Source organism: Borostomias antarcticus, assembly GCF_949987555.1.
Source record: "Borostomias antarcticus genome assembly, chromosome: 3".
Taxonomy (NCBI): Eukaryota; Metazoa; Chordata; class Actinopteri; order Stomiiformes; family Stomiidae; genus Borostomias; species Borostomias antarcticus.
In genome coordinates this window covers 1,415,298-1,440,341 of record NC_140236.1, presented here as the reverse complement: position 1 = coordinate 1,440,341, position 25,044 = coordinate 1,415,298, and the positions used below count along the sequence as shown (strand labels likewise).

General features: G+C 48.1%; 2 protein-coding genes across 2 annotated transcripts in view; one reads left to right on the top strand and one right to left on the bottom strand.

The window, feature by feature from the left end:
- The window catches only part of dip2ba (disco-interacting protein 2 homolog Ba), a 56,337-nt gene extending 41,137 nt beyond the window's left edge, over window positions 1-15,200 (top strand). The window contains exons 24-38 of the mRNA XM_084436212.1: window positions 215-327; window positions 2,061-2,141; window positions 2,299-2,422; window positions 2,666-2,787; window positions 3,478-3,589; window positions 5,355-5,464; window positions 5,802-5,932; window positions 6,315-6,483; window positions 7,693-7,863; window positions 8,220-8,281; window positions 9,037-9,094; window positions 9,443-9,517; window positions 10,495-10,669; window positions 11,163-11,286; window positions 12,028-15,200. Coding sequence (XP_084292338.1) covers window positions 215-327; window positions 2,061-2,141; window positions 2,299-2,422; window positions 2,666-2,787; window positions 3,478-3,589; window positions 5,355-5,464; window positions 5,802-5,932; window positions 6,315-6,483; window positions 7,693-7,863; window positions 8,220-8,281; window positions 9,037-9,094; window positions 9,443-9,517; window positions 10,495-10,669; window positions 11,163-11,286; window positions 12,028-12,280 — 1,880 coding nt within the window. The 3' untranslated portion in view covers window positions 12,281-15,200. The remainder of the gene's footprint in view (window positions 1-214; window positions 328-2,060; window positions 2,142-2,298; window positions 2,423-2,665; window positions 2,788-3,477; window positions 3,590-5,354; window positions 5,465-5,801; window positions 5,933-6,314; window positions 6,484-7,692; window positions 7,864-8,219; window positions 8,282-9,036; window positions 9,095-9,442; window positions 9,518-10,494; window positions 10,670-11,162; window positions 11,287-12,027) is intronic.
- Window positions 15,201-20,365: 5,165 nt separating this feature from the next.
- On the bottom strand, window positions 20,366-25,044 carry LOC311329946 (transmembrane protease serine 12; the record flags this gene model as incomplete). Its single annotated transcript, XM_084461898.1, has 5 exons — window positions 20,366-20,608; window positions 21,279-21,421; window positions 21,519-21,790; window positions 22,155-22,335; window positions 25,020-25,044. 5 exons carry the CDS (start codon window positions 25,042-25,044, stop codon window positions 20,366-20,368), a joined length of 864 nt encoding a protein of 287 aa, XP_084318024.1.

Genomic DNA, 25,044 nt, shown 5'->3' with positions numbered 1-25,044 from the left:
CGCCGCTGACCGCAACTTGTAAACAAACATGGACACCTTCGCTAGCAGAATGTGTTTTGTACAAATTAAGAAACTGATTTTTTTTACAGCTAGTTGTAAGCCAGTTTATGGTGATAAATGATAACGGTTGCCATTGTGTGTGTGTCCGTGTGTGTCCGTGTGTGTCCGTGTGTGTGTGTGTGTGTGTGTGTGCGCGCATGTGTGTGTGTACCAGTGGGCGTGGGCCCAGCCTCCATCATGGTGGGGAACCTGGTGGCGGGGAAGAGGATCGCCCAGGCGGCCGGCCGGGAGCTCGGGGTGCTGGAGGACGACGGCCTGGTCAGGAAGGTGAGCGCTCAGGCCCCGCCCACAGCCCTAAGGCCCTGCCCACAACCCACATACCACGCCCACAACCCACATACCACGCCCACAACTCTCAGGACACGCCCACAACCCTCAGGCCACACCCACAGGACACGCCCACAACCCACAGGACACTCCCACAACCCACGCCCACAACCATCAGACCACGCCCACAACCACCACCGCTGTCACCGCAGCAACACGCCCTCCGACTGGGACGGGCCACGCCGTTACACTCTGGCATGTCCTGAAACTACCTTAAATCGTACCGCGCTAGATCCATAGTGATGCGTCATCCTCTTTTGTTTTACTGTTCCCGAGGTTACTAAGACTATCCCATTAACACTGTTTAGTGTTGAGTTAGCGATGTGCAGTATCTAGCAACATGAAGCCAGGGCAGGTACAGGAAGTAGTAGCAGCTGACTTCCTGTCCTGTGATTGTGTTATTGTGTTGTCATCCTGTCTCTAAACTCTCGGTGGGGGGGGCGGGGCTTAAGTTTGCTACATGGCCCATTATGATGGTAAGAGCCAATGGGCTGGCCCCAGTTGGGCGGGGCTGGGGCTTGTGTCAGGTGGTGTGCCCCCCCCCCCCCCCCCGCCGCCACGAGCATCACTCTCTGACCTCAGGGGTCAGGCTACCAGGGGTCCACGCAAATAAGGTCACAAAGCAGGTATTAAGATCAGACGGAATGTTCTAGATGGAAAACAACTCTAGCTCTGCAGTCGGGGGGTTGAGAGGGAAACCGCGCCGTAGGAACAGGAAGTGGTCGGCTAACAACAGGAAGTGGATGGTTGGCAACAGGAAGCAGACGGTTGAGAACTAAAAGTATTGTTTTTAGGATGACATTGCACTTTATTAAACAATAATAATCTTCCAAACTCTTTGAACAGTTTGTGTGCACCCCTGTTCTGGAAGGGACAGGATTATACAACGCTTCCAGGCCAAGCATGGCTGTGTGTGTGTGTGTGTGTGTCTGTGTGTGTGTGTGTGTGTGTGCGTGCGTGCGTGCGTGCGTGCGTGCGTGCGTGCGCTCACTGTGCTGCTACCCCCGTACACGTCTCCCCCACCCCTCAGTATCGGAGCCTGTCTCGCTGTCCTGATTCTGTCCACCCAGTATTCTGTCTCCTGATTGGTCGTTCCCCCAAGCTTGTCTGGCTGTGTGTGTAAACAGCTGTGAACGCGTCTGGTCACCTCTTCTCTGGAACTGTCTGTGTTTGTTATTCAAGTATCTGACTATATAGGCCAAGTGACAACAGAAGTTAGGAGGGAGACTAAATCTGTCTTTGTAAACTATCAACCCTGGGTTACAGTCGGTTCCAGCTGTCCTGGATTCTAATATAACCGTCAGTATTGATCGGGCCGTGAGATTACTTTTCACAACAAGCAAGAACACCATAGAGTTTAGGGTTAGTGTGAGGGTCAGGTGTAGGGTTAGGGTTAGATTTAGGGTTAGGGTTAAGGTTAGGGTTAGGGGTTAGGGTCTTCCTTAACCCTAAACACAATGATGTTATCGCTAAACTGGGTTGCAAAACGCGTAGACGCGATCGGGCCAAGCACCTGGCCAGTGGATAGTTGGTTTGTAAATCATCAAACGTCTGACTGCTCTATCTCTCTCTCTCTCTCTCTCTCTCTCTCTCTCTCTCTCTCTCTCACACACACACACACACACACACACACACACACACCAACACTCTCCTCTATGTCCTTCTGCTCTCAGCACCAGTTCCTGTCGGAGGCTCTACAATGGCGAGCCCAGACCGACCCCGATCACGTTCTCTATGTGCTGCTCAACGCCAAGGTAACACACACGCGCACACACACACACTCACACACGCACACACACACACACACACGCATACCTGTATGTAATCTTAGGTTTTATTCACATTTCCTCATGACCTCGTGTAGATGATTGTAAGATGGCCTCACAGCGTAGTACCTCGTGTGTCCACCAGGGGGTAGCGGTGTGCACAGCCACGTGTGTCCAGCTGCACAAGAGGGCGGAGAAGATCACCTGCGCCCTGATGGAGAGAGGAGGCCTCAACACGGGAGACAACGTGGTGCTGCTCTACCCTCCTGGTGAGCTGTCTGGACACACACACACACGCGCACACACACACACGCGCACACACACACACACCATCAAGAAAACATCTCCGCTTTTCCTCACCAACTGACGGTGTTAAAACCGTTTCACACCATGGAAACGTGAGAGATTTGAGTGACTTCACCCTTTCCTCTCTCTCTCTCTCTCTCTCCATCTCTCTCTCGCTCTCTCTCTCTCTCTCTCTCTCTCTCTCTCTCTCTCTCTCTGTCACCCAGGAATTGACCTGATCGCGGCGTTCTACGGCTGTCTGTACGCGGGGGTCATCCCTGTGACCGTGCGACCCCCCCACCCCCAGAACCTCTCCGCTACCCTCCCCACCGTGCGCATGATCATAGACGTGAGTCCACCGTAGCGGCTTCGCATTACTCTACCATCTGGGAACTCTCCATTGGAAACTGTTTGGAGAAGGGCGGGCACTATCAAAAACTATTTGGCAGGTGATTGGATGAACCGTCTGTCCATCACCGTCTAGCCGTTGCTAACTTCCGCCCCTCCTCGCCGTCATCACACACCAACCCGCCCAGCGGAGCTGTTTATACTTCAAATTCCTCAGAACCGGCGCTGATTGGCGAGATCGTTTTCCGATCTGGCACAAACGGATCTCTATGGAGAGTATCCAGACTAATTTGCGAGAGAAACGGAATGTGAGTTCACGAGGCGAGGGTTGCCAGTCCAGTAACAGCGTTTGGCACTAAACTTGGTTGTATAAGAATTTCATTGTACATTGTAAATGTACAAATAAATCAAATCAAACTTTATTTGTACGGCGCATTTCATACCCAGAGGCAACACAATGCGCTGTACAGAGAACAAGGGAGGAGGGCATACGACCCACCCCTACATATTCCAGAGGGAAGCAAGAAAACTGTTTCACCCGGGGGCCAGATAAGTGAGCTGTAAAAACCTCTCTCAACGAGACGATCCACCTCCTTGATCTTAAAGCCTTGTACGTAGCCAGCGATACCAGAACCAGCGTTTCTCTGACCCCGTGACCCTGATCCTGACCTGGTCCACCTGTGACCTGCAGGTGAGCAAGGCAGCCTGCATCCTGACCACCCAACCCCTCATGAGGATCCTCCGATCCAGGGAGGCGGCCGCCAGCGTCAACGTCAAGACCTGGCCCACCATCATAGACACAGGTAACTCAACACACAGGTACCTGAACACCTGGCCCACCATCATAGACACAGGTAACTCAACACACAGGTAACTCAACACCTGGCCCACCATCATAGACACAGGTAACTCAACACACAGGTACCTGAACACCTGGCCCACCATCATAGACACAGGTAACTCAACACACAGGTAACTCAACACCTGGCCCACCATCATAGACACAGGTAACTCAACACACAGGTACCTGAACACCTGGCCCACCATCATAGACACAGGTAACTCAACACACAGGTAACTCAACACCTGGCCCACCATCATAGACACAGGTAACTCAACACCTGGCCCACCATCATAGACACAGGTAACTCAACACCTGGCCCACCATCATAGACACAGGTAACTCAACACCTGGCCCACCATCATAGACACAGGTAACTGAACACCTGGCCCACCATCATAGACACAGGTAACTCAACACCTGACCCGCCATCATAGACACAGGTACCTGAACACCTGGCCCACCATCATAGACACAGGTAACTCAACACCTGGCCCACCATCATAGACACAGGTACCTGAACACCTGGCCCACCATCATAGACACAGGTACCTGAACACCTGGCCCACCATCATAGACACAGGTAACTCAACACCTGGCCCACCATCATAGACACAGGTAACTCAACACCTGGCCCACCGTCATAGACACAGGTAACTCAACACACAGGTAACTCAACACCTGGCCCACCGTCATAGACACAGGTAACTCAACACACAGGTAACTCAACACCTGGCCCACCATCATAGACACAGGTAACTCAACACCTGGCCCACCATCATAGACACAGGTAACTCAACACCTGGGCCACCATCATAGACACAGGTACCTGAACACCTGGCCCACCATCATAGACACAGGTAACTCAACACCTGGGCCACCATCATAGACACAGGTAACTCAACACCTGGGCCACCATCATAGACACAGGTAACTCAACACCTGGCCCACCATCATAGACACAGGTAACTCAACACCTGGCCCACCATCATAGACACAGGTAACTCAACACACAGGTAACTCAACACCTGGCCCACCATCATAGACACAGGTAACTCAACACACAGGTGACTGACCACTGAACACCTGGGCCTACATAATAGATGGGTAAAGGTAACTGACCACCAGTATTGGGTTCTTTCCGTATGTGAGCTTACACAGAGGTACTATTCGCCTTATTCACCTCAGCTGCCATATTGGTCAGTCTGACGTAATTGGGGGAGCGGATGCGGAAGTGCCCGTTGACTTCAATGTTAAAAGTTCACTGTAAAAACACCACTTCAAGAACCGAAATAGTCAAAATAACAGGCTGAATACACTATCGGGGTTACAAACTCATCATTACCAGACTGATTTTCACTGCCGTTGTTTTCGCGTTTGGAAATACATGGGAGTGAATGCAGCTGACGGCTAACTATGGCTCATTCACCTCCATGTATTTCCAAACGCGAAAACAACGGCAGTGAAAATCAGTCTGGTAATGATGAGTTTGTAACCCCGATAGTGTATTCAGCCTGTTATTTTGACTATTTCGGTTCTTGAAGTGGTGTTTTTACAGCAAACTTTTAACATTGAAGTCAACGGGCACTTCCGCATCCGCTCCCCAGACTGACCAATATGGCTGCCAGGTGAATAAGGCTAATAGGCCCTCAAATAAACCAGTGGTCGATCTTGTTTGTGACTCTGTTGGTGTGTGTGTGTGTTTAACCCCCCCCCCCCCCTGGTAGATGACCTGCCCAGGAGAAGACCCCCCCAGCTCTACAAGCCCCCCACGGCAGAGATGCTGGCCTACCTAGACTTCAGTGTGTCCACCACGGGCATGCTCACTGGGGTCAAGGTAGGAGATGGACACACACGCACACACACACACACACACACACACCCCTCCTTCTCTCTCTGGAACGGGCCTGTTTTGACATGAGGGAAAAAACTGCTTTTACTGCCCATCCTCAGTGTCACAATCAAACAGGAAAGAGATTGATCTGGTATCGTTGACGTCTGGAGGGTATTGAAGGATATGAGCTTCAGATGGTGATGTGTGTGTGTGTGTGTGTGTGTGTGTGTGTGTGTGTGTGTGTGTGTGTGTGTGTGTGTGTGTGTCTGTGTGTGTGCCCGTGTGTGTGTGTGTGTGTGTATATGTGTGTGTGACTGTGTGTGTGTGTGTGTGTTTCCAGATGTCCCACGCGGCGGTCAGTACTCTGTGCCGCTCTATCAAGCTGCAGTGTGAGCTCTACTCCTCACGCCAGATCGCCATCTGTCTGGACCCCTACTGTGGCCTGGGCTTCGTTCAGTGGTGCCTCTCCAGGTAACACACACACACTCACACACACACACACACACACTCTCTCACACACACACTCTCTCACACACTCTCTCTCACACTCACAAACACACACTCTCTCACACACACTCTCTCTCACACACACACACACACACACACTCTCACACACACACACACTCTCTCTCACACACACATACACACACACACTCACACACACTGTTTGTTTAATGTGTGTGTGTGAGTGTGTGTGTGTGTGTGTGTTTATTGTGTGTGTGTTTATTGTGTGTGTTTCATATGTGTGTTTCGTGTGTGTGTGTGTGTGTGTGTGTTTAATGTGCGTGCGTGCGTGTTTAATGTGTGTGTGTGTGCGTGTGTGTGTGTTTAATGTGTGTGTGTGTGTGTGTAGTGTGTACTCGGGTCATCAGTCCATCCTGATCCCCCCTCTGGAGCTGGAGTGGTCCCTGGCGCTGTGGCTGAGCACGCTGAGTCAGTACAAGATCAGGGACACCTTCTGCTCCTACTCCGTCATGGAGCTCTGCACCAAGGGCCTGGGGGCCCAGACCGACAGCCTGAAGGTGAGGGGCCCCCACACACACACACACACACACACACACACACACACACACACACACACACTCACACACTACACACTCACACACACACCTACCAAGGGCCTGGGGGCACAGACCGAGAGCCTGAAGGTGAGGGGCCCCCACACACACACACACACACACACACACACACACACACTCACACACTCACACCAAGGGCCTAGGGGCCCAGACTGAGAGCCTGAAGGTGAGGGGCCCCCACACACACTCACACTCACTATACACACACTAAACACACACTCACACCAAGGGCCTGGGGGCCCAGACCGAGAGCCTGAAGGTGAGGGGCCCCCACACACACACACTATATACAAACTCACACACACACTCACACCAAGGGCCTGGGGGCACAGACCGAGAGCCTGAAGGTGAGGGGCCCACACACACACACACACACACACACACACACACTCACACCAAGGGCCTGGGAGCACAGACCGAGAGCCTCAAGGTGACTAACACACACACTATACACACACACACACACACACACACACACCAAGGGCCTGGGAGAACAGACCGAGAGCCTCAAGGTGACTAACACACACACTATACACACACACACACACACACACACACACACCAAGGGCCTGGGAGAACAGACCGAGAGGCTCAAGGTGACTAACACACACACTAAACACACACACACACACACACAAATACATTAAACTAACCCTCTGGCGCATGTCAGGTTGCAGTACTCCTGCTCAGGGGCACAGATAAAGAACAAATGGAGGATAGATTTCATATCCACCCAGAATACTGGCCTTGTGTAGGAAATGAAAAAGACTAAAACTAGGGGCATTTTCTCTATCATTTTTATTTTTTTTGTTAGTTTTGTAAACACATAATACAGTTTGTTAGTTATCGTTTTTTGTAAAGTCTAGTTTTTATTTTTATTTCAGTTAACTAAAATGTTTTTTCACACCTAGTTTTCATTTTTTTTAGTTAGTTTTGATAACTTTGACAAACACACACTTTTCACACAGACACACACAAACACACTTGTCGACAATACACACATTCTCAAACAATCAATAGCAAAAATAATAAATTATTTTTTTGCATACAGTACATGTCATCTCTGTGCTCAAACAACTTTGTGTACGTGTGCATGCGCGTGTGTGTGAACATGCGTGTGTGTGTGGTGTGTGTGTGCGTGTGTGTTCCCAGGCGCGGGGGCTGAACCTGTCGTGTGTGAGGAGCTGTGTGGTGGTAGCGGAGGAGCGCCCTCGCCTCACCCTCACCCAGGCGTTCTCCAAGCTCTTCAAGGACCTGGGCCTCTCGCCCCGCGCCGTCTCCACCGCCTTCGGGTCCAGGGTCAACCTGGCCATCTGCCTGCAGGTGCGCAACACACACACACACACACTCACACACACACACACACACAGACACACACTCTCACACACACACACATCTGCCTGCAGGTGGGAGCAGCTCACACACACACACACTCACACACACACACACACATCTGTCTGCAAGTGGGGCCAGCACACACACACGCGCACACACACACACACACTCTCACACACACACACACACACATCAGTAAAACAGTGACAACAGACCCACATTCCTGCACTCCCGGGAAAAAAACAACAACTTTTTCATAGTTGAAGCACACACACATTGTGTTTGAAAATGAAGAGAGGTGTAAACTTGGAGAAAGTGACCCCTCTGTCCCTCCGTTCCCCCAGGGTACTGCTGGACCAGACCCCTCCACCGTGTACGTGGACATGAAGTCCCTCCGCCACGACCGGTAAGACTGACTGGTCCTGGAACAACTCGCCCCTCCTTCTGTCCACTAACACACAGGCTGGGTACCTGAGACATGGGGCTGACTGGGTGTGTGTCTGACTGGGGGTGTGTCTGACTGGGTGTGTGTCTGACTGGGTGTGTGTCTGACTGGGTGTGTGTCTGACTGGGTGTGTGTCTGACTGGGTGTGTGTCTGACTGGGGGTGTGTCTGACTGGGTGTGTGTCTGACTGGGGGTGTGTCTGACTGGGTGTGTGTCTGACTGGGTGTGTGTCTGACTGGGTGTGTGTGTGTCTGGGTGTGTGTGTGTCTGGGTGTGTGTGTGTCTGGGTGTGTGTGTGTCTGGGTGTGTGTGTGTCTGGGTTTGTGTATGTCTGGGTGTGTGTGTGTGTGTGTGTGTATATATATCTGACTGGGTTTGTGTGTCTGACTGGGGGTGTGTGTGTCTGGGTTTGTGTGTGTGTCTGGGTGTGTGTGTGTGTGGGTTTGTGTGTGTGTCTGGGTGTGTGTCTGTCTGGGTGTGTGTCTCTGGGTGTGTGTGTCTAACTGTGTGTGTGTGTGTCTGGGTGTGTGTGTCTAACTGTGTGTGTGTGTCTCTGGGTGTGTGTCTGTGTGTGTGTCTCTGGGTGTGTGTGTGTCTAACTGTGTGTGTGTGACTGGGTTTGTGTGTCTGTTTGTGTGTGTCTGGGTGTGTGTGTCTCTGGGTGTGTGTGTCTAACTGTGTGTGTGTGTGTCTAACTGTGTGTCTGGGTGTTTCAGGGTGCGTCTGGTGGAGAAAGGAGCCCCTCAGAGTCTCCCCCTCATGGAGTCGGGCACTGTGAGTATCCTGGGGGTTCCAGTAGCATCGCATCGGCCCAGTTGCATTATGGGTGAATTGGTCTGGCTGCACCACTCTTGATTAGTCATGCGTAATAAACTGTGACTGCTGAGAACCAGTACCTTTGTGCTCTACTCTAGCAAACTGTTGACGTTGTCTTCTAGCCTCCGACCACACTAGTCGATCAGAAAACGGACGGAAAATGAGTAGAACCACTTCCTCCAAACTTTTCAAATCCGTAACGACGCGTCATAGGTTGTCTGTCAACAGGTTGACGTACGCGGTGAAAACACGACAGACTAAAGTGTCAGAGAACGTCCTGTAACTGTACTTTCCATCTCTCATCAGATTCTCCCAGGGGTGCGGGTCATCATCGTGAACCCAGAGACCAGGGGTCCCCTGGGGGACTCCCACCTTGGAGAGGTGAGAGGTCGCACCCCCAGGGTGGATATTGGGGCGCAGCGCGGATGATCAAGCAGACTAGACTGAACTGAGGAACATTGAGAATATGATCCTCCTTTAAACTCATCAGGGATTCAAACCTCCTTCCACACATCTGTGAAAGACCTGGTCTCAGTATGTTCTTCCCTGTCTGAATAAAGGCTTCTGACTGTCTGTCTGTGTGTGTGTCTGTGTGTGTGTGTCTGTCTGTGTGTGTCTGTCTGTCTGTGTGTCTGTGTGTGTGTGTGTTTGTGTGTGTCTGTCTGTGTGTGTCTGTCTGTCTGTGTGTGTGTCTGTGTGTGTGTGTCTGTCTGTGTGTGTCTGTGTGTCTGTGTGTGTGTGTGTTTGTGTGTGTCTGTCTGTGTGTGTGTCTGTCTGTGTGTGTGTCTGTGTGCGCGTGCATCTGTGTGCGTGCGTGTGTGTGTGTCTGTCTGTGTGTGTGTCTGTGTGTGTGTGTGTGTGTGTGTGTGTGTGCGTGCGTCTGTGTGTGTGTGTGCGTCTGTGTGTGCGTGTCTGTTTGTGCGTCTGCGTGTCTGTGTGTGTGCGTGTGTGTGTGTGCGTGCGTCTGTGTGTGTCTGTCTGTGTGTGTGTCTGTGTGCGCGTGCATCTGTGTGCGTGCGTGTTTGTGTGTCTGTCTGTGTTTGTGTGTGTGTCTGTCTGTGTGTGTGTGTGTGTGTGTGTGTGTGTGCGTGCGTCTGTGTGTGTGTGTGTGCGTCTGTGTGTGTGCGTCTGTGTGTGTGCGTGTCTGTTTGTGCGTCTGCGTGTCTGTGTGTGTGCGTGTGTGTGCGTGCGTCTGTGTGTGTGTGTGCGTGCGTCTGTGTGTGTGCGTGTCTGTTTGTGCGTCTGCGTGTCTGTGTGTGTGCGTGTGTGTGTGCGTCTGTGTGTGTGTGTGTGTGTGCGTCTGTGTGTGTGTGTGTGTGTGTGTGTGTGTGTGTGTGTGTGTGTGTGTGTGTGTTCAGATCTGGGTGAACAGCCCTCACAGCGCTAGCGGCTACTACACCATCTACGGAGAGGAGAGCCTGCAGGCCGACCACTTCAACACGCGGCTCAGCTTCGGGGAGCCCCAGACCCTGTGGGCTCGGACCGGATACCTGGGCTTCGTCAAACGCACAGAACTCCTGGACGCCACCGGAGGTGAGCAGAGACGAGCGTCCTCCCTTAGAAACATCCTCCCGAAACACCGCATCGGTCTGGTCTAGGCTGCTGCATCGTATTACTCACCTCTTCAAGAAGTACTACAACCATCCTCCCTCTGAAGCTCCTGGAGTATTTGAGATTGCTATTCTTGCACTTTGCCTTCAGCACTAGATTATGCTCTTAGTCACTTGTTTTAGAAAGAAGATGCACTTGTGAGTTCTGGTGAGTAGTAGAACATTGGCTTTTCCTACGATAAATGCATTTATTGTTAGTCGCTTTGGATAAAAGCGTCTGCTAGATGACTGTAATGTAAAGTACAGTGTGTTCAGTCAGTGGAGGGATCGTCTTCTCAGAAGTGTGTTTGTGGACGGTAGCCTGCTGGTATTCCAGCGTCAGACAGAGGAGAGAGAGGTTGTGATGAAGATCAGAGTTCAGTAGTTCAGGTCAACGTTGACTAAAATGACGCCCCCCCCCCCCCCCCCCCCCGCAGATCGCCATGACGCCCTGTTCGTGGTGGGCTCCCTGGACGAGACCCTGGAGCTGAGGGGGCTGCGCTACCACCCCATCGACATCGAGACCTCCGTGTCCCGGGCGCACCGCAGCATCGCCGAGAGGTGAGACCGCCGGAGGGACGGACGCTATAAAGCCCATAATAAGACCGCGTGCACCCAGTAGTCACAGTGCGAGAGACTGGAAGAGGACAAGTCCAGTTTTTGGTTTTGCATACAGTACATTGACCTTAGTTGAATGTGTCCCTGGTGTGTGTGGTCCACCCTCGTGGACGATCACATCACATTAAGACGCCACCTCTTCTCCTGGTGTTGAGGGCATCTCATTTCTTCCCTGAGACGTATGTGAATAAACACTCATGTAGAACCACAACGTACGAAAGTGATCAGTAACACGACAGTGGAAGTTGGACACCGCTGACCGCCCTGTGTCTGTCCTCTGACCGCCCTGTGTCCGTCCTCTGACCGCCCTGTGTGTGTCCTCTGACCGCCCTGTGTCTGTCCTCTGACCGCCCTGTGTCCGTCCTCTGACCGCCCTGTGTGTGTCCTCTGACCGCCCTGTGTGTGTCCTCTGACCGCCCCGTGTCCGTCCTCTGACCGCCCTGTGTCCGTCCGCTGACCGCCCTGTGTCCGTCCTGACCGCCCTGTGTCTGTCCGTCCTGACCGCCCTGTGTCTGTCCTCTGACCGCCCTGTGTCTGTCCTCTGACCGCCCTGTGTCCGTCCTCTGACCGCCCTGTGTCCGTCCTGACCGCCCTGTGTCTGTCCGTCCTGACCGCCCTGTGTCCGTCCTCTGACCGCCCTGTGTCCGTCCGCTGACCGCCCTGTGTCCCTCCTCTGTCCCTCAGTGCCGTGTTCACCTGGACCAACCTGCTGGTGGTGGTGGCGGAGCTGTCCGGCTCGGAGCAGGAGGCCCTGGACCTCATCCCCCTGGTGACCAACGTGGTCCTGGAGGAGCACCACCTGATCGTGGGCGTGGTGGTCATCGTTGACCCCGGGGTCATCCCCATCAACTCCCGCGGGGAGAAGCAGCGCATGCACCTCAGGGACTCCTTCCTGGCCGACCAGCTGGACCCCATCTACGTGGCCTACAACATGTGAGACGCGTCCACGCCTGGACGAGACCGACAGCTGGACGAGAGAGAGAGGGAGAGAGAGGGAGAGGGAGAGAGAGAGAGAGAGAGAGAGAGAGAGAGGCCCGCAGGGGGGAGGGGAAGGGACGGACACACCCCCGGGAGGGGTCTCACACACACACACACACACACACACGGACACAGACACGCACACCTGGCCGTGGAGAGTGACCGTGGACGGACCGGGTGCTTCTCCTGTCCACCCTGCTGTCTCCCGTCTCCTCCTGTCTCCGGGGCTGTCTGTCGCACAGCTGACCGGGCCGCGAGCGAGCGAGCGAGCGGGGAGGCGGAGCTTAGGTTCTCCTGCATGAAACCGAGCTTCTGACTGTTGCACAACTTCTCCCCCAACCCGCTTCTTGTCGGACGACGCGCGGAGGAAGGGGATGGCGCTCTCCTCTCGCCAGGCGACGGTCGGATTTGAGTGTCTGAAAGGATGACGCCCACCCTCCTCTCATCCCTCTCTTCCTGTCCTGGACCGCTCCGTTCGAGACATTTCACCAGACGTTATGAATATTGTTTTTACAAAAACCGCAGTTGAAATTATTTTCTGGACTCAATCCATTCCCTTATTTTGTGTTTTGCATTTAGATCTTTTGAAGCATTGCCTGTACCCCCGTGCTCCCTACGGTATGTTGTTAGTTTGTCAGGTAGGCAGGGTAGAAACCAACCCTGGAACCACTGAGATGAGCCAGAAGCCTCCCCATGCACTTTAACCCTCCCCCCCCCCTCTCTGAACTGCCTCTGCTCCGTAGACGCGAGCAGAACTTCTATCACCTCCACTTCTCCTTTCAGAGCCGTTCATCAACAGTATTACAGTGCCTGACGGTGGGCGTGGCTCACTCAGGCCACACCCACACACTCTGGCCGTGCCTCAGCAGACCCTCCCCCCATATCACTGTCCAATCAGGATCAGCGGTTTCGGCGACTCCTGGCGTTGCTGTCGTCACCCAGACCAGCCAGGAAATATACACGCTTGAATGTGTCCGTCTGGAATTGGATTCGTTTGCTTCATGAATAACGTACCAGCAAAGAGAAGCATCGTCCCTTTCCATCGACCGCACCATACTCCAGGTCCTCTGACTATGGGAAGAAGTCATTTCACGAGGGATACCTCATGATCATGATTGAGTCCTGTGTTGTATGACTTCCTTACTAACTGGTCCCTTGGATAAGAAGGATCAAGTCAGCTACTAACCTATTGCTTTTTGTAGATCTCCCCATAATAGTGCCGGAGTGGGTGTGTTTCACACGACAACGTTGGCCACGACTTCCATTGACGACCTCGGGTCATCAGAAGGCAAACCTGTGCCTTGTGATCCTGAAGTGTGTTTTTAATCATGGACATGGTGTATTACCAAAAAAAGAGTGCAGTGCAGTAGGTCTACGATGAGGACAATTTAGCCTTATGAAACCTGTGGAACAATACTTTTACTTTTGTCAAAGCTTTCATTTTATCACTGTACTACAATTGCTAGAAAAGGGATCTTGGAGGGTTAGGTTGATATGTTGACTGTATAGGTTGTATCTTAGAGGCCAAATACTGTATTGCCGGTGTTCATGTGTACATTGAAACAACATTGTTGTATATGTTGATAAAACTTGACTGATTTTTTTCATACTTGACAGCAATTTTCTGCATTACTGACTTAATGGTAACACATTGCAAAATTAGAGGAAGTGTAAGATGGTTTTGGCAGGTGGTTAACAATTTGCACTTTCCCATATCATATGACTTCTAAGTGTGAAAGTAAGAGTGCATGTGTGAGTCTGTGTGTTTGTTTACTTTATAAGTGCATCGTTTGCCTTTCCTTGTGCAAAAACATTTTTTTATCAATTTTAAGATTAGATGAATATGAAAATGCAGAACAATGTTTTTAGTTTCTAAAGCCAGCTTCTTCTTGTTGATTTGCCTATTTTATGTCGACTCCACTGTACTGCAATTTTTATTCCCTCCATCAAAATATTTTACATCAAAGATTTCATATAGTTTTTCCTCACAGACTTCTTTAACAGCACAACTCAGACCTGCAGAAGGCTGCTTAGATTCACAGGTAGTCTAACTACTTGAATAACAAACATTGTAATTTATACAAGCCCATCTTTGCATAATGTTGAATTTAAATGATTCATAAATAAATGTTTTGAACTTTTTGGACTATTCTGTGGTATTTGGCTTCCTCCCAACTGTATTGCTACGGTTCAACTCCCATTGCATGTTTGAAATGAGTGATATGATATCATGTTGCATCATGTTGCCCTTGTATTCAATAGAAATTGGTGCTATATCTCATTTCAAATGGGAGCTTCAACTGTCACTAGCTAGCAAGTGAATGTGGGGCACATGCAGCCAATTTTTCTTCAAAGTTTTTATTACTGTGAATTCTAGTTTTTTTAAATTTCTTTTCTGGAAGCCCTATTTGTGTGAAGATACATAATTCATTGATTTGAAACGATCTAATTTTAAGAAACTCACTTTTCAGTTCTTTGGCATAAATATGCTAACGGTATAACTGATATCGATGTTCAATACTGTAGCTCTTCTGTCATTTACAAAGCTAGAGGACAGAATCTACGAGACAGGATTGCAAACATTTCCACTTTGTTTTCAGTGTACAAATTGTAGTGACTAAAAGAAAATACTGCTGTAACAAAACCAGAGAGTTCGTATTTAAAGCACAATATATTGTATCTGTGAGGTAATGAAATTAGTCTCCGATGTTTCTCCTCAATACTCAAGGGCCCAAAATACTAGAGTACCTCAACAGTTGGATCACTATGCATAGCAAAGCTGCACCCAAGATGTTCTCAAATTACTTTTCAGTCAATGGTGCAAAATGCCTTCCAACTCAGAAAAAGGTATATAGAGGCATATGTCTTATTTGACAAAATACTGTCATGTCACTGTATAATGTTTCATGTAAACAATAAAAATAGGCTTTTGTCAGAGTGCCTCTGCTTTTTTTTGTTCAGCATGTGAAGTTGCATGTTTGGTCCACCAGGTGGCAGCAAAATGACTGTCTTACTGCATTATCATTAGTTTAGGGCTTTGGGGCTTGTTGGTGTTTGTTACTATAGTACATATCACAATGCCATGCCCACTGAACATTTAAAATGTTGTAGTCATAACAGGCCTTATGGTTAAGAGGTGTATGAAGTAATATGAAAGCCCTTTTCATACGCTTACATTTTATTTTCCAAAACCAAATACTCACAAAATACTTAAAATGTCACCATCCTAAAATTGTCTCCTACAATATACAGTAACTGTTCTGAAAATCCAATACATTATAGTATAATTGATGGTGTTGGAATAGTGTCATTGCATGATGTCATATTTTCTGGGAGAAATATAACAGACAAAAACTAAGATGATAAAAGATGGTGAATTGTAGCTATCTAAAATGCAGCATGACTCTTCAATCCTCTCCAGATCCAGTAGAAATGCTGGCTCACTCTCAGGTATATGTTGGGCCCCCGAGGGACCCCACAGCCCTTGGTACACGCGGATCCCACAGACAAAGTACTTCTGGGCTGCAGGGAGAAAGCAGTTCAGAGGGCCTCCCGTGTTCCCCTGAGAAGTCAATAAACAGTTTCTAAGGGTCAACAAGTCTGGAAAAACCTCTCAATATGTAGAGGTGGGACCTATGCCCACCCTCCCATTGCTCTCTGTAAAGCGCATTGTATGAAATGCGTTATACAAATAAAGCTTTGATTTGATTTGAATCAACTCTTTTCAGTCTGCTTACTTCACATCCATCTTCACACCCTGAAAGCCGCCAGCGCAAAACATGTCCTTTGCCACTTTGTAGTTGTGCCAAGTCGGCATGTTACACCTACTGTTTGAAATGAGTTTCACTTCTGCCTCTTGTAGCGTGCCATTGTCCTCTATCAAGGTGCAAAATACACCATTATCTACAGTATCATGTAATAGTGCAAATACTTCTACAGCTTAATATCACACAAGTTATAGTGACCAATTGTTTTATGATGGATAATAGTATATTTTAGATCTAGTTTGGCTGCAAGAGGACATGGGTACCGAGTTTCAGACTAACTTACCAGGCTTCTCTCCATAGCCAGTAATGTGGCACACACCATACTTATGTTCTTCAACATCAGCTTTGTTAGGGATGCAAATCTGATCCACAAACTGGTTGAACACAAGGGAGGTGTTCAACTTCATAAGAGCGATGTTGTATCGCAGAGTGATGGGGTTGTAACTGCGGTGACTATTCTCTCTATAATTCCTGTGTGTTTTCATCGTTGTTGTAGATATCAACTGATCCAGCTTTGATAATCACATTTGCTAGTCTGAAAACACAGACAAAATGTGTTTGTTATTAGTAAACGTTCTAAATTACAATTAAAATTGCATTGCTGGCAGTCACCGAAAAAATGAACTAATAAAATTCAAAGGATAGTTAAAACAAATTAATTAATAGAGCTAGCTAGCTGATAAAGCAACATAATTTATGTAGTTACACACCGATCCTCTGCTTCATGAACACATGCAGCAGCTGTCAATATCCAATCCCTGTGAATGATGGCTCCTCCACAGACTAGGAGATACGGGGATGATAGATTCAAGGGAATGATAGATTCAAGCGATTCATGATAGAGACTTGCCATGGCCATGATAGATTCATGATAGAGACTTGCCATGGCCATGATAGATTCATGATAGAGACTTGCCATGGCCATGATAGATTCATGATAGAGACTTGCCATGGCCATGATAGATTCATGATGGAGACTTGCCATGGCCATGATAGATTCATGATAGAGACTTGCCATGGCCATGATAGATTCATGATAGAGACTTGCCATGGCCATGATAGATTCATGATGGAGACTTGCCATGGCCATGATAGATTCATGATAGAGACTTGCCATGGCCATGATAGATTCATGATAGAGACTTGCCATGGCCATGATAGATTCATGATAGAGACTTGCCATGGCCATGATAGATTCATGATGGAGACTTGCCATGGCCATGATAGATTCATGATAGAGACTTGCCATGGCCATGATAGATTCATGATAGAGACTTGCCATGGCCATGATAGATTCATGATGGAGACTTGCCATGGCCATGATAGATTCATGATAGAGACTTGCCATGGCCATGATAGATTCATGATAGAGACTTGCCATGGCCATGATAGATTCATGATAGAGACTTGCCATGGCCATGATAGATTCATGATAGAGACTTGCCATGGCCATGATAGATTCATGATAGAGACTTGCCATGGCCATGATAGATTCATGATAGAGACTTGCCATGGCCATGATAGATTCATGATAGAGACTTGCCATGGCCATGATAGATTCATGATAGAGACTTGCCATGGCCATGATAGATTCATGATGGAGACTTGCCATGGCCATGATTCATGATAGAGACTTGCCATGGCCATGATAGATTCATGATGGAGACTTGCCATGGCCAGGTACTTGCGTTAACAGCGACCCCGCCAACCAGGCGATACCTACGACCAGAATCAGAGGCCACCTTGGTTGACGGTCTCTCCAATCTCTCGCCACATTCAACTATGAACACAAAACCGACACCGTTTGCGTCAATCGACTGATTAGCGTTAGCTAACATACATGTACGTACATGACATGTAAATGGTGAATTAAATTGCTAGTTGTCAAACGGCAGTTAACGTTAACCGAACAAATGTGTCGAGTTAGCCTCAATTAACGCTAGCTGGCTAACGTTAGTACCATGTTAACGCTAGTTTAGCTAGCAGACTTTATCTAGTGCTAGCTAAAAACAAACGTTACTTACGATCATCTGTGATGCTCTCCTCTAGGGTGGCCAAATATATGATGGTACCAACCCCTACTACGGCTAGATAAATACATAATTTAGCACAGGAGTTCATCTTGGCTAAATTGCTAAACTAGCCAATGGCAGATTAGCTAGCGGCGGTTAGCTTCGTTAACAAACGACCGTTTCTGCTGTGTTGCCTGGCATGAGCCACTGGGGTGTCTTGATTTAAACGGTCAAAATAAGTCCATTCCATCGTGCACGTGCAACATGCTGTTCTACGGAAGAGCATTAGGGCCAACAACTGAGTTTATTATTTTTTTAAGCTTCTGAGTTTAAAGTCAGAATTTCTGACTTTAAAGTCATAATTTCTGAGAAAAAAGTCAGAAATAACTTCTGAGATTAAAGTCATAATTTCTGAGATTAAAGTCAAAATTTCTGAGAAAAAAAGTCAGAATTTCTGATTTTAAAGTCAGAATTTCTGAGAAAAAAGTCAGAAATAACTTCTGAGATTAAAGTCAGAATTTCTGAGATTAAAGTCAGAATTTCTGAGAAAAAAGTCAGAAATAACTAAGTCAGAATTTCTGACTTTAAACTCGGAAGCAAAAAAAAAAAAAAAAAAAAACTCCGCTCTTGGCCCTAATGCTCTTCCGTACTGTTCAACAGTTGCTGACACCGAGCGGGTGCTTGAGCCAATTATTATGGTTCGGTTGGGTATTTTTGTGAGTGGCTGGAAGCCAGTGCACCTATTCGCCTTATTCACCTGGCAGCCATATTGGTCAGTCTGGGGTGCGGATGCGGAAGTGCCCGTTGACTTCAATGTTAAAAGTTCACTGTAAAAACACCACTTCAAGAACCAAAATAGTCAAAATAACAGGCTGAATACACTATCGGGGTTACAAACTCATCATTACCAGACTGATTGTTTTTCACTGCCATTGTTTTCGCGTTTGGAAATACATGGAGGTGAATGAGCCATAGTTAGCCGTCAGCTGCATTCACTCCCATGTATTTCCAAACCCGAAAACAACGGCAGTGAAAAACAATCAGAGTTACATCTGGGTCGTTGACCCATCCATCACCCTGATTTTTTTTTCTATTAAATCGGCTGATTCCTGCTGTATCGGGTGTCCTTGATACTGAGTGCCAAGCAGGGAGGGGACCATTTTAATAGTCTTTGGGATGACTCTGCTGGGGATGGACCCGCCAGCCTCCCAGTCTCAGGGCAGACATTAACCACAAGGCCACTGAGCTGCTAGTCTTAAATTAAACCATGGGATAATACTTGCCTGAACATTTTTGCCACAATATTGTATTGCTGATAAGCTCTTTAGCTTTTTATTTTTATTACCTCCACCCCAGCGACAGCGTAGGGCGATAGGTAATGTTTTCGGTGGCATATGTGGGTGCGTGCATCTGTTTGTTTGTTAGCAGGTTTACGCAAAAACTACTGGACCGGTTTTCACGAAACTTGGTGAAAGGGTGTAGCATGGTCCAACTAAGAACCCATTAAACTTTGGAGCAGATCCGAATCACGGGCTGGATCCATGAATGAAAACAAAACTTAGAACAAAGCCAGCTTGCTGGCTGCGTGGGCTGTGACCCGAGGGGGGCGCTACAGAGCCGGACAAATACAGCCACCCATTCACCTCCAGTCATTTTGTGGACTAAGATGACACTAAATGAAAACAGAATGAAGCTGGCTCCCTGTGTGGGGGTGCTAGAGACACAGGGTTTGGACTGGTGTGTGCGGGGGGAGAGCCTGGAGTGCACTGCACTGCCCCCTGCTGGCTGTGACCTGAGAGGGGCGCCACAGAGCCAGCCAAATATAGCCACCCATTCACCTCCAGTCCTTTTTACCTCCGCCCCAGCGAATCACGGGGCGGGTCCACGAGCCGCCCAAACACGGCCCGGACGACCATTCACCTCCATTCATTTACTGGACTAGGATTACGCAAAAATACCAGACTGCTTTTCATGAAACACGGTGGAGGGGTGTAGCATGGGACAATTCAGAAACCATTATTGTGGCGTGCACAGAGCCACGACATGCATTCAGCGGCGGAGGTCTGTGTTCTCTGAGCACCATTTCTAGTTTTTACTGAATTCCTTTCATGGGTGAACGAATGAGGCTAAGAGTTCCTAATCTAAAGCACCAGGGGTTTAGGCCTCATGAAGCTCACTGAAATCGACAACATACACTTCTAACATCCAGCAAACCAACATTTATTGAGATACTAAATGTTCGGCCAGTTTTGTGATCTTCCTGTTTCAAACCAGTAGGCCTATGGAAAGTGCACTGAACATAAGTGATATGGTCCCGATATCCAGTTGACAGGCAGCAGACACGGATCTTACTTGGATTCTCTTTAGCCAGTCTGTGTACTTGCTGGTTCTAGTGTACACTCCTGGTCTTTTAGGCAATCCACACGCTTCCCCAAAACTGGTCACTCCAGCGATGTAGAATCTCTCCTGGTTCTCGCTGTAGCACTGCAGTGGGCCTCCACTGTCGCCCTTAAAGCAGCGAACAGCAAATGGTTATGGACATATTTCATTTCATTTCATTTCAAACCTTTATTTCAACTCGTTAGACACTGAGGTTTCCCTCATTTGTGGTGTCGACGAGCTAACACAATCATACACAATCATAAACAAACAATAATAAAGAACAACAGATCAATGTAGTATTACAGATAGAATCATTAAAAAGGGGTGGCTGTGACTCAGGAGGTCGTCCAATGGTCGTAGGGTCGGAGGTTCGAATCCCGGCTCCTCCTGACTACATGTCGAAGTGTCCTTGGGCAAAGACACTAAACCCCAAATTGCTCCCAATGAGCAGGTTAGCACCTTGCATGGCAGCTGCCGCCATTGGTGTGTGAATGTGTGTGTCAATGGGTGAATGAGAGGCCTTCATTGTAAAGCGCTTTGGATAAAAGCGCTATATAAGTGCAGTCCATTTACCATTTACCATATAGGTTCAATGTTGAATAAAGTTTCAAATCCTTGTCCTTGAGCAAGACACCTAACCCCAAATTGCTCCCAATGAGCAGGTTAGCGCCTTGCATGGCAGCTACCGCCATTGGTGTGTGACTGTGTGTGTGAATGGGTGAATGAGAGGCCATTGTAAAGCGCTTTGAGTGCCGCTAAGGCAGTCCATTTACCATTTAAAATGGCTGAAGCTCACCTGGCAGGTGTCGACGGCCCCGGTCTCTGTGCCAGCGCAGATCATCCTCTCGGTGATTCTACCATCGTACCAGTCAGTCCGGTTGCATCTGTTCGCGTCTATAAGTTCCACCTCAGCTTCCTGCAGTGTGTCGATCAAGACCCCTGGAGGAACCAACCTTTCGTTTCAGATACAATATACCGTGGCGTGAGCATTTCAGAGGTCAAAGGTCAAAACTTGGGTTGAGATCCACATACAAACCGTTGTAATAGCTGCTGCCCCACCCAGTGATGAAACAGTGGTTGAAATTGAGGTTGAACTCTTCTGTTTCATTGGTAATTATGCACAGAGGCTGGACATAATCATTGAAACGTAATGAAGTGCTGAGCTGAAGAAGCGTTATATCATTCCAGTGGGTGGCTCTGATGAAGTTCTCATGTTGCACCACCCGATGGACAGATCGGTGTTGGGAATGTTTTCCAGGTGTTGATAACACGTTTAGACCTGCCACCACATGGAGATCGGTTGTCTTCCTGTAGAAGCAAAATAAAGGCGGATGAACACCAAAACTGATCATGTGTCTTGAGCAGAATAGTTGAGTTGTTGTTTGGCAGTAGGCATAACTGTTGGCAAAGCAAACAAACACATTTTACTATTATATCTAGCAGACACTTTTATCCAAAGCGATTTAAATTATGATCTAGTGTTGGGGTTAAGTGCCTTGCTCAAGGGCACGCAGGTACGTAGTCCTACGCAATGACTGGTGGAAAATCACTTGTTAAAGTGGCCTGGCTTTCACAATTTCACTTAATTGAAATTGAAAGACATTCTAAAACGTCATGAGTGGGACAATCGTTCATAATCGTTTAGCTCTTTAACGAGAGCCTTGTTACTCACAGTTTGGTGAAGCAATGTGATGCTGTGAGCACCCAGAAACTGTCGATGATGGATCCTCCACAGACATGCTCCGATCTCACCTGGATGCTGACCAGCCAGGGCCACGCCCCCACAGGTGCATAGTGCCCTCCCACAATACGTGACCCACCTGGAGCGTCCACGAGCGGCCGTTTCCCACAAGCTATCAAACAAACCAAATGTGTGAAAGACAGGATATGGGCATTTAACCTTAAGCTCTAATGTCAGTGCTGAAACAGCTCTTGAGTCGTCGTTGTTGATGCTTGTTTAGCCTATTTACAGCGGTGAGGGGACCAATTAGTAGCTCCTGTACGGTACTGTAGGCCTATGTACATATACATACACATTTATATAACATAAATCCAAATAAATTCCTGGATTTTCAAGGGCCCCCTCCCTACTGGGGCCCTGTTTAGTCAGTCCCCCCCCCCCGCCTCCCCCCCACATTATAAATGTTCTTATCCGGTAGACAAACATACTCCAGGAGCTTGCTCCATCGCCTTGTTGAGAGGGGTCAGGGAAGAGTTTTTACAGCTCACTTATCTGGCCCCCGGGTGATACTGTTTTTTTGCTTCCCTCTGGAATATGTAGGGGTGGGTCGTATGCCCTCCTCCCTTGTTCTCTGTAAAGCACATTGTGTTTCCTCTGGGTATGAAATGCGCTATACAAATAAAGCTTTGATTGATTGATGTACACACATTGCACACTATTTTGTATTAATTTGCACTGTCCTGTCTTTACACTGTCCTGTCTAGTCCTTGTACTCTGTCTAATGTGCTATATCAATCAGTGTTATGCACCAACTAACGAGAACACATTTCTAGTAAGGATGTGTGTAAAAACCTATATAAAATATAAGACACGTTCCACTGTAGCCCACCTACCAAGCAGGTGCAGGATCAAACAATTCTAGGAGTAAATAGAGTTCCTCACACCAGACAGCTTCCATTAATGTGTAAAAACATATGTGAAAAACCTACCTGGCGATTCTGATTCTATACTTGGCACTGTTGTTGAACCCTCTGCTAAGAATGAATGTATACAGAGGATGCTTTGTAGAATGATTGCAAATGCCTTCAAGTCCATCTAGCCTACTCCATGGAGAAAAGGGACTGAAATGGAATTTCGACTCAGCAAAATGTAGGCTTTGCATTTGTTTAATCTGTCATAATGTGGAACGTTGTTTTCTCTATGACGTAATAACAGGCTTCTCAATGCAACGAGACTTCATCTTTGGACATGCTTGAGTGAGGCCCATTAAAAATAAAAAAGGGACTTTTGATTGTTTGGTCCCTTCTTGGATTAATTCAGATTGGGATCAGTAGCAGTGATTTGAGATGATTTGAGAGAACTGTTTTGACATCACCAAAATGTGATACAGCCGGTAGCCCTGTAATGTGAGCCAACATTCATTAGACTAGTAGCCTAGCTAGCTAACAACTTATCATATTGTCTTCATCTCAAGGTGGCCTGGCCCATAGGCCTGCCCCCCACCCCCCCCCCCCCCCCCGCCACACCCCCACATAAGAAGTGGTGTCACCGTGGTCAGCTGATAGAGCCCAGTCAGTGACAGGATTCACTGCTGAGCTGAATCGTCCTGCAAACCGTTACACACCCAGTGGAACTAGCCTATATGAAGAAATACTGGACAATTCGCCTGGTCGGTTTGTTATCCAACATTGTCGCACATTCAAATTAGCGCTAGTGATGATTTAACGGAATGCACTTGCCGACACTCCCTTACATTCTGCTGAGAGTCATCAATTATGCAGGGTAAGGGCACACACTGAGACACACTGAGACACACTGAGAGAGGAGAGCAACAATATGGCGACAACCGCAGTTTCTCCCGAATCTTTTCGACATCTGCAGTCAAGCAACGCCTTTCTGGGTTTTCTGTAACGCTTGTGAAGTAGGTAAATCTTTTTTCCTTCTAATAAGATTGCATGTGTAGACGAATAGGTGATTTTCGGGGCTGTCAATATCCTTAGGAAAATGTCGCAGAGCCGCTACTGACATCCTTTTTGCCTGAATAGGCTGCTTGCCCTTTGCACAAAATGATAACATATAGGAACCTGTTACCAAATATTTTTGTTTTAACCATTAGGCGAAATAGTAGCCTATCTTATTCACAAAGCCTATTACTAATGTGATCGAGCAACCGATTAGAAGAAATAAATGGAGATAATTGGTCCTTTTTACCGCTCTGAAGCGCGCATCAAGGTATTTAATCAGAATTCTCAAATATTTTAAGAGGGTTCAACATGGTATTTCCATCTAGACAATATGTATTTTGAGACGCAACAGATAGACTAGTCGTCGAATGTATGTCCAGGACAGTCTATGTGATCATTCCTCTCTCGCCACCCTGGAATCAACATTATTCGCAGTGTATGGGTGTTTTTGGGGGGTATGGGTGTTTTTGGGGGGTATGGCAGTGCATTTGAATGGATACCCCCCTATCCCATTCCATCGTTTCGTTTGAAATGTATAATCAAAGCAGTATTGGGTCACCTGTGATATCTGTGCCTACAGTAGGACACAGAGACCCTTATTGATCTGGTGCTCGACACGTCTTCACGGGTGTGGTGCGTATTCTTCAAGGGAACGCGTAAAAACGCATACATATGGTTATTCAACCCTGGCACGATGTACAAGACCATTTTATTCAGTCCAAATTGTGTTTGTTGACAGTGTGTGCGCGAAATGGAGCATGGTGGAAAATCTCCACATTGAATCCACCCACTGCAGCATTTGCAATATCTCCTTGATTGTGGGCCGCACGTCGGGTCGCCTAAACGTGTGCATCGTTGTAACACGATGCTTATTTGCCACAATGTGGTTTACCTGCAATCCAAGACGGGCCTTGCAT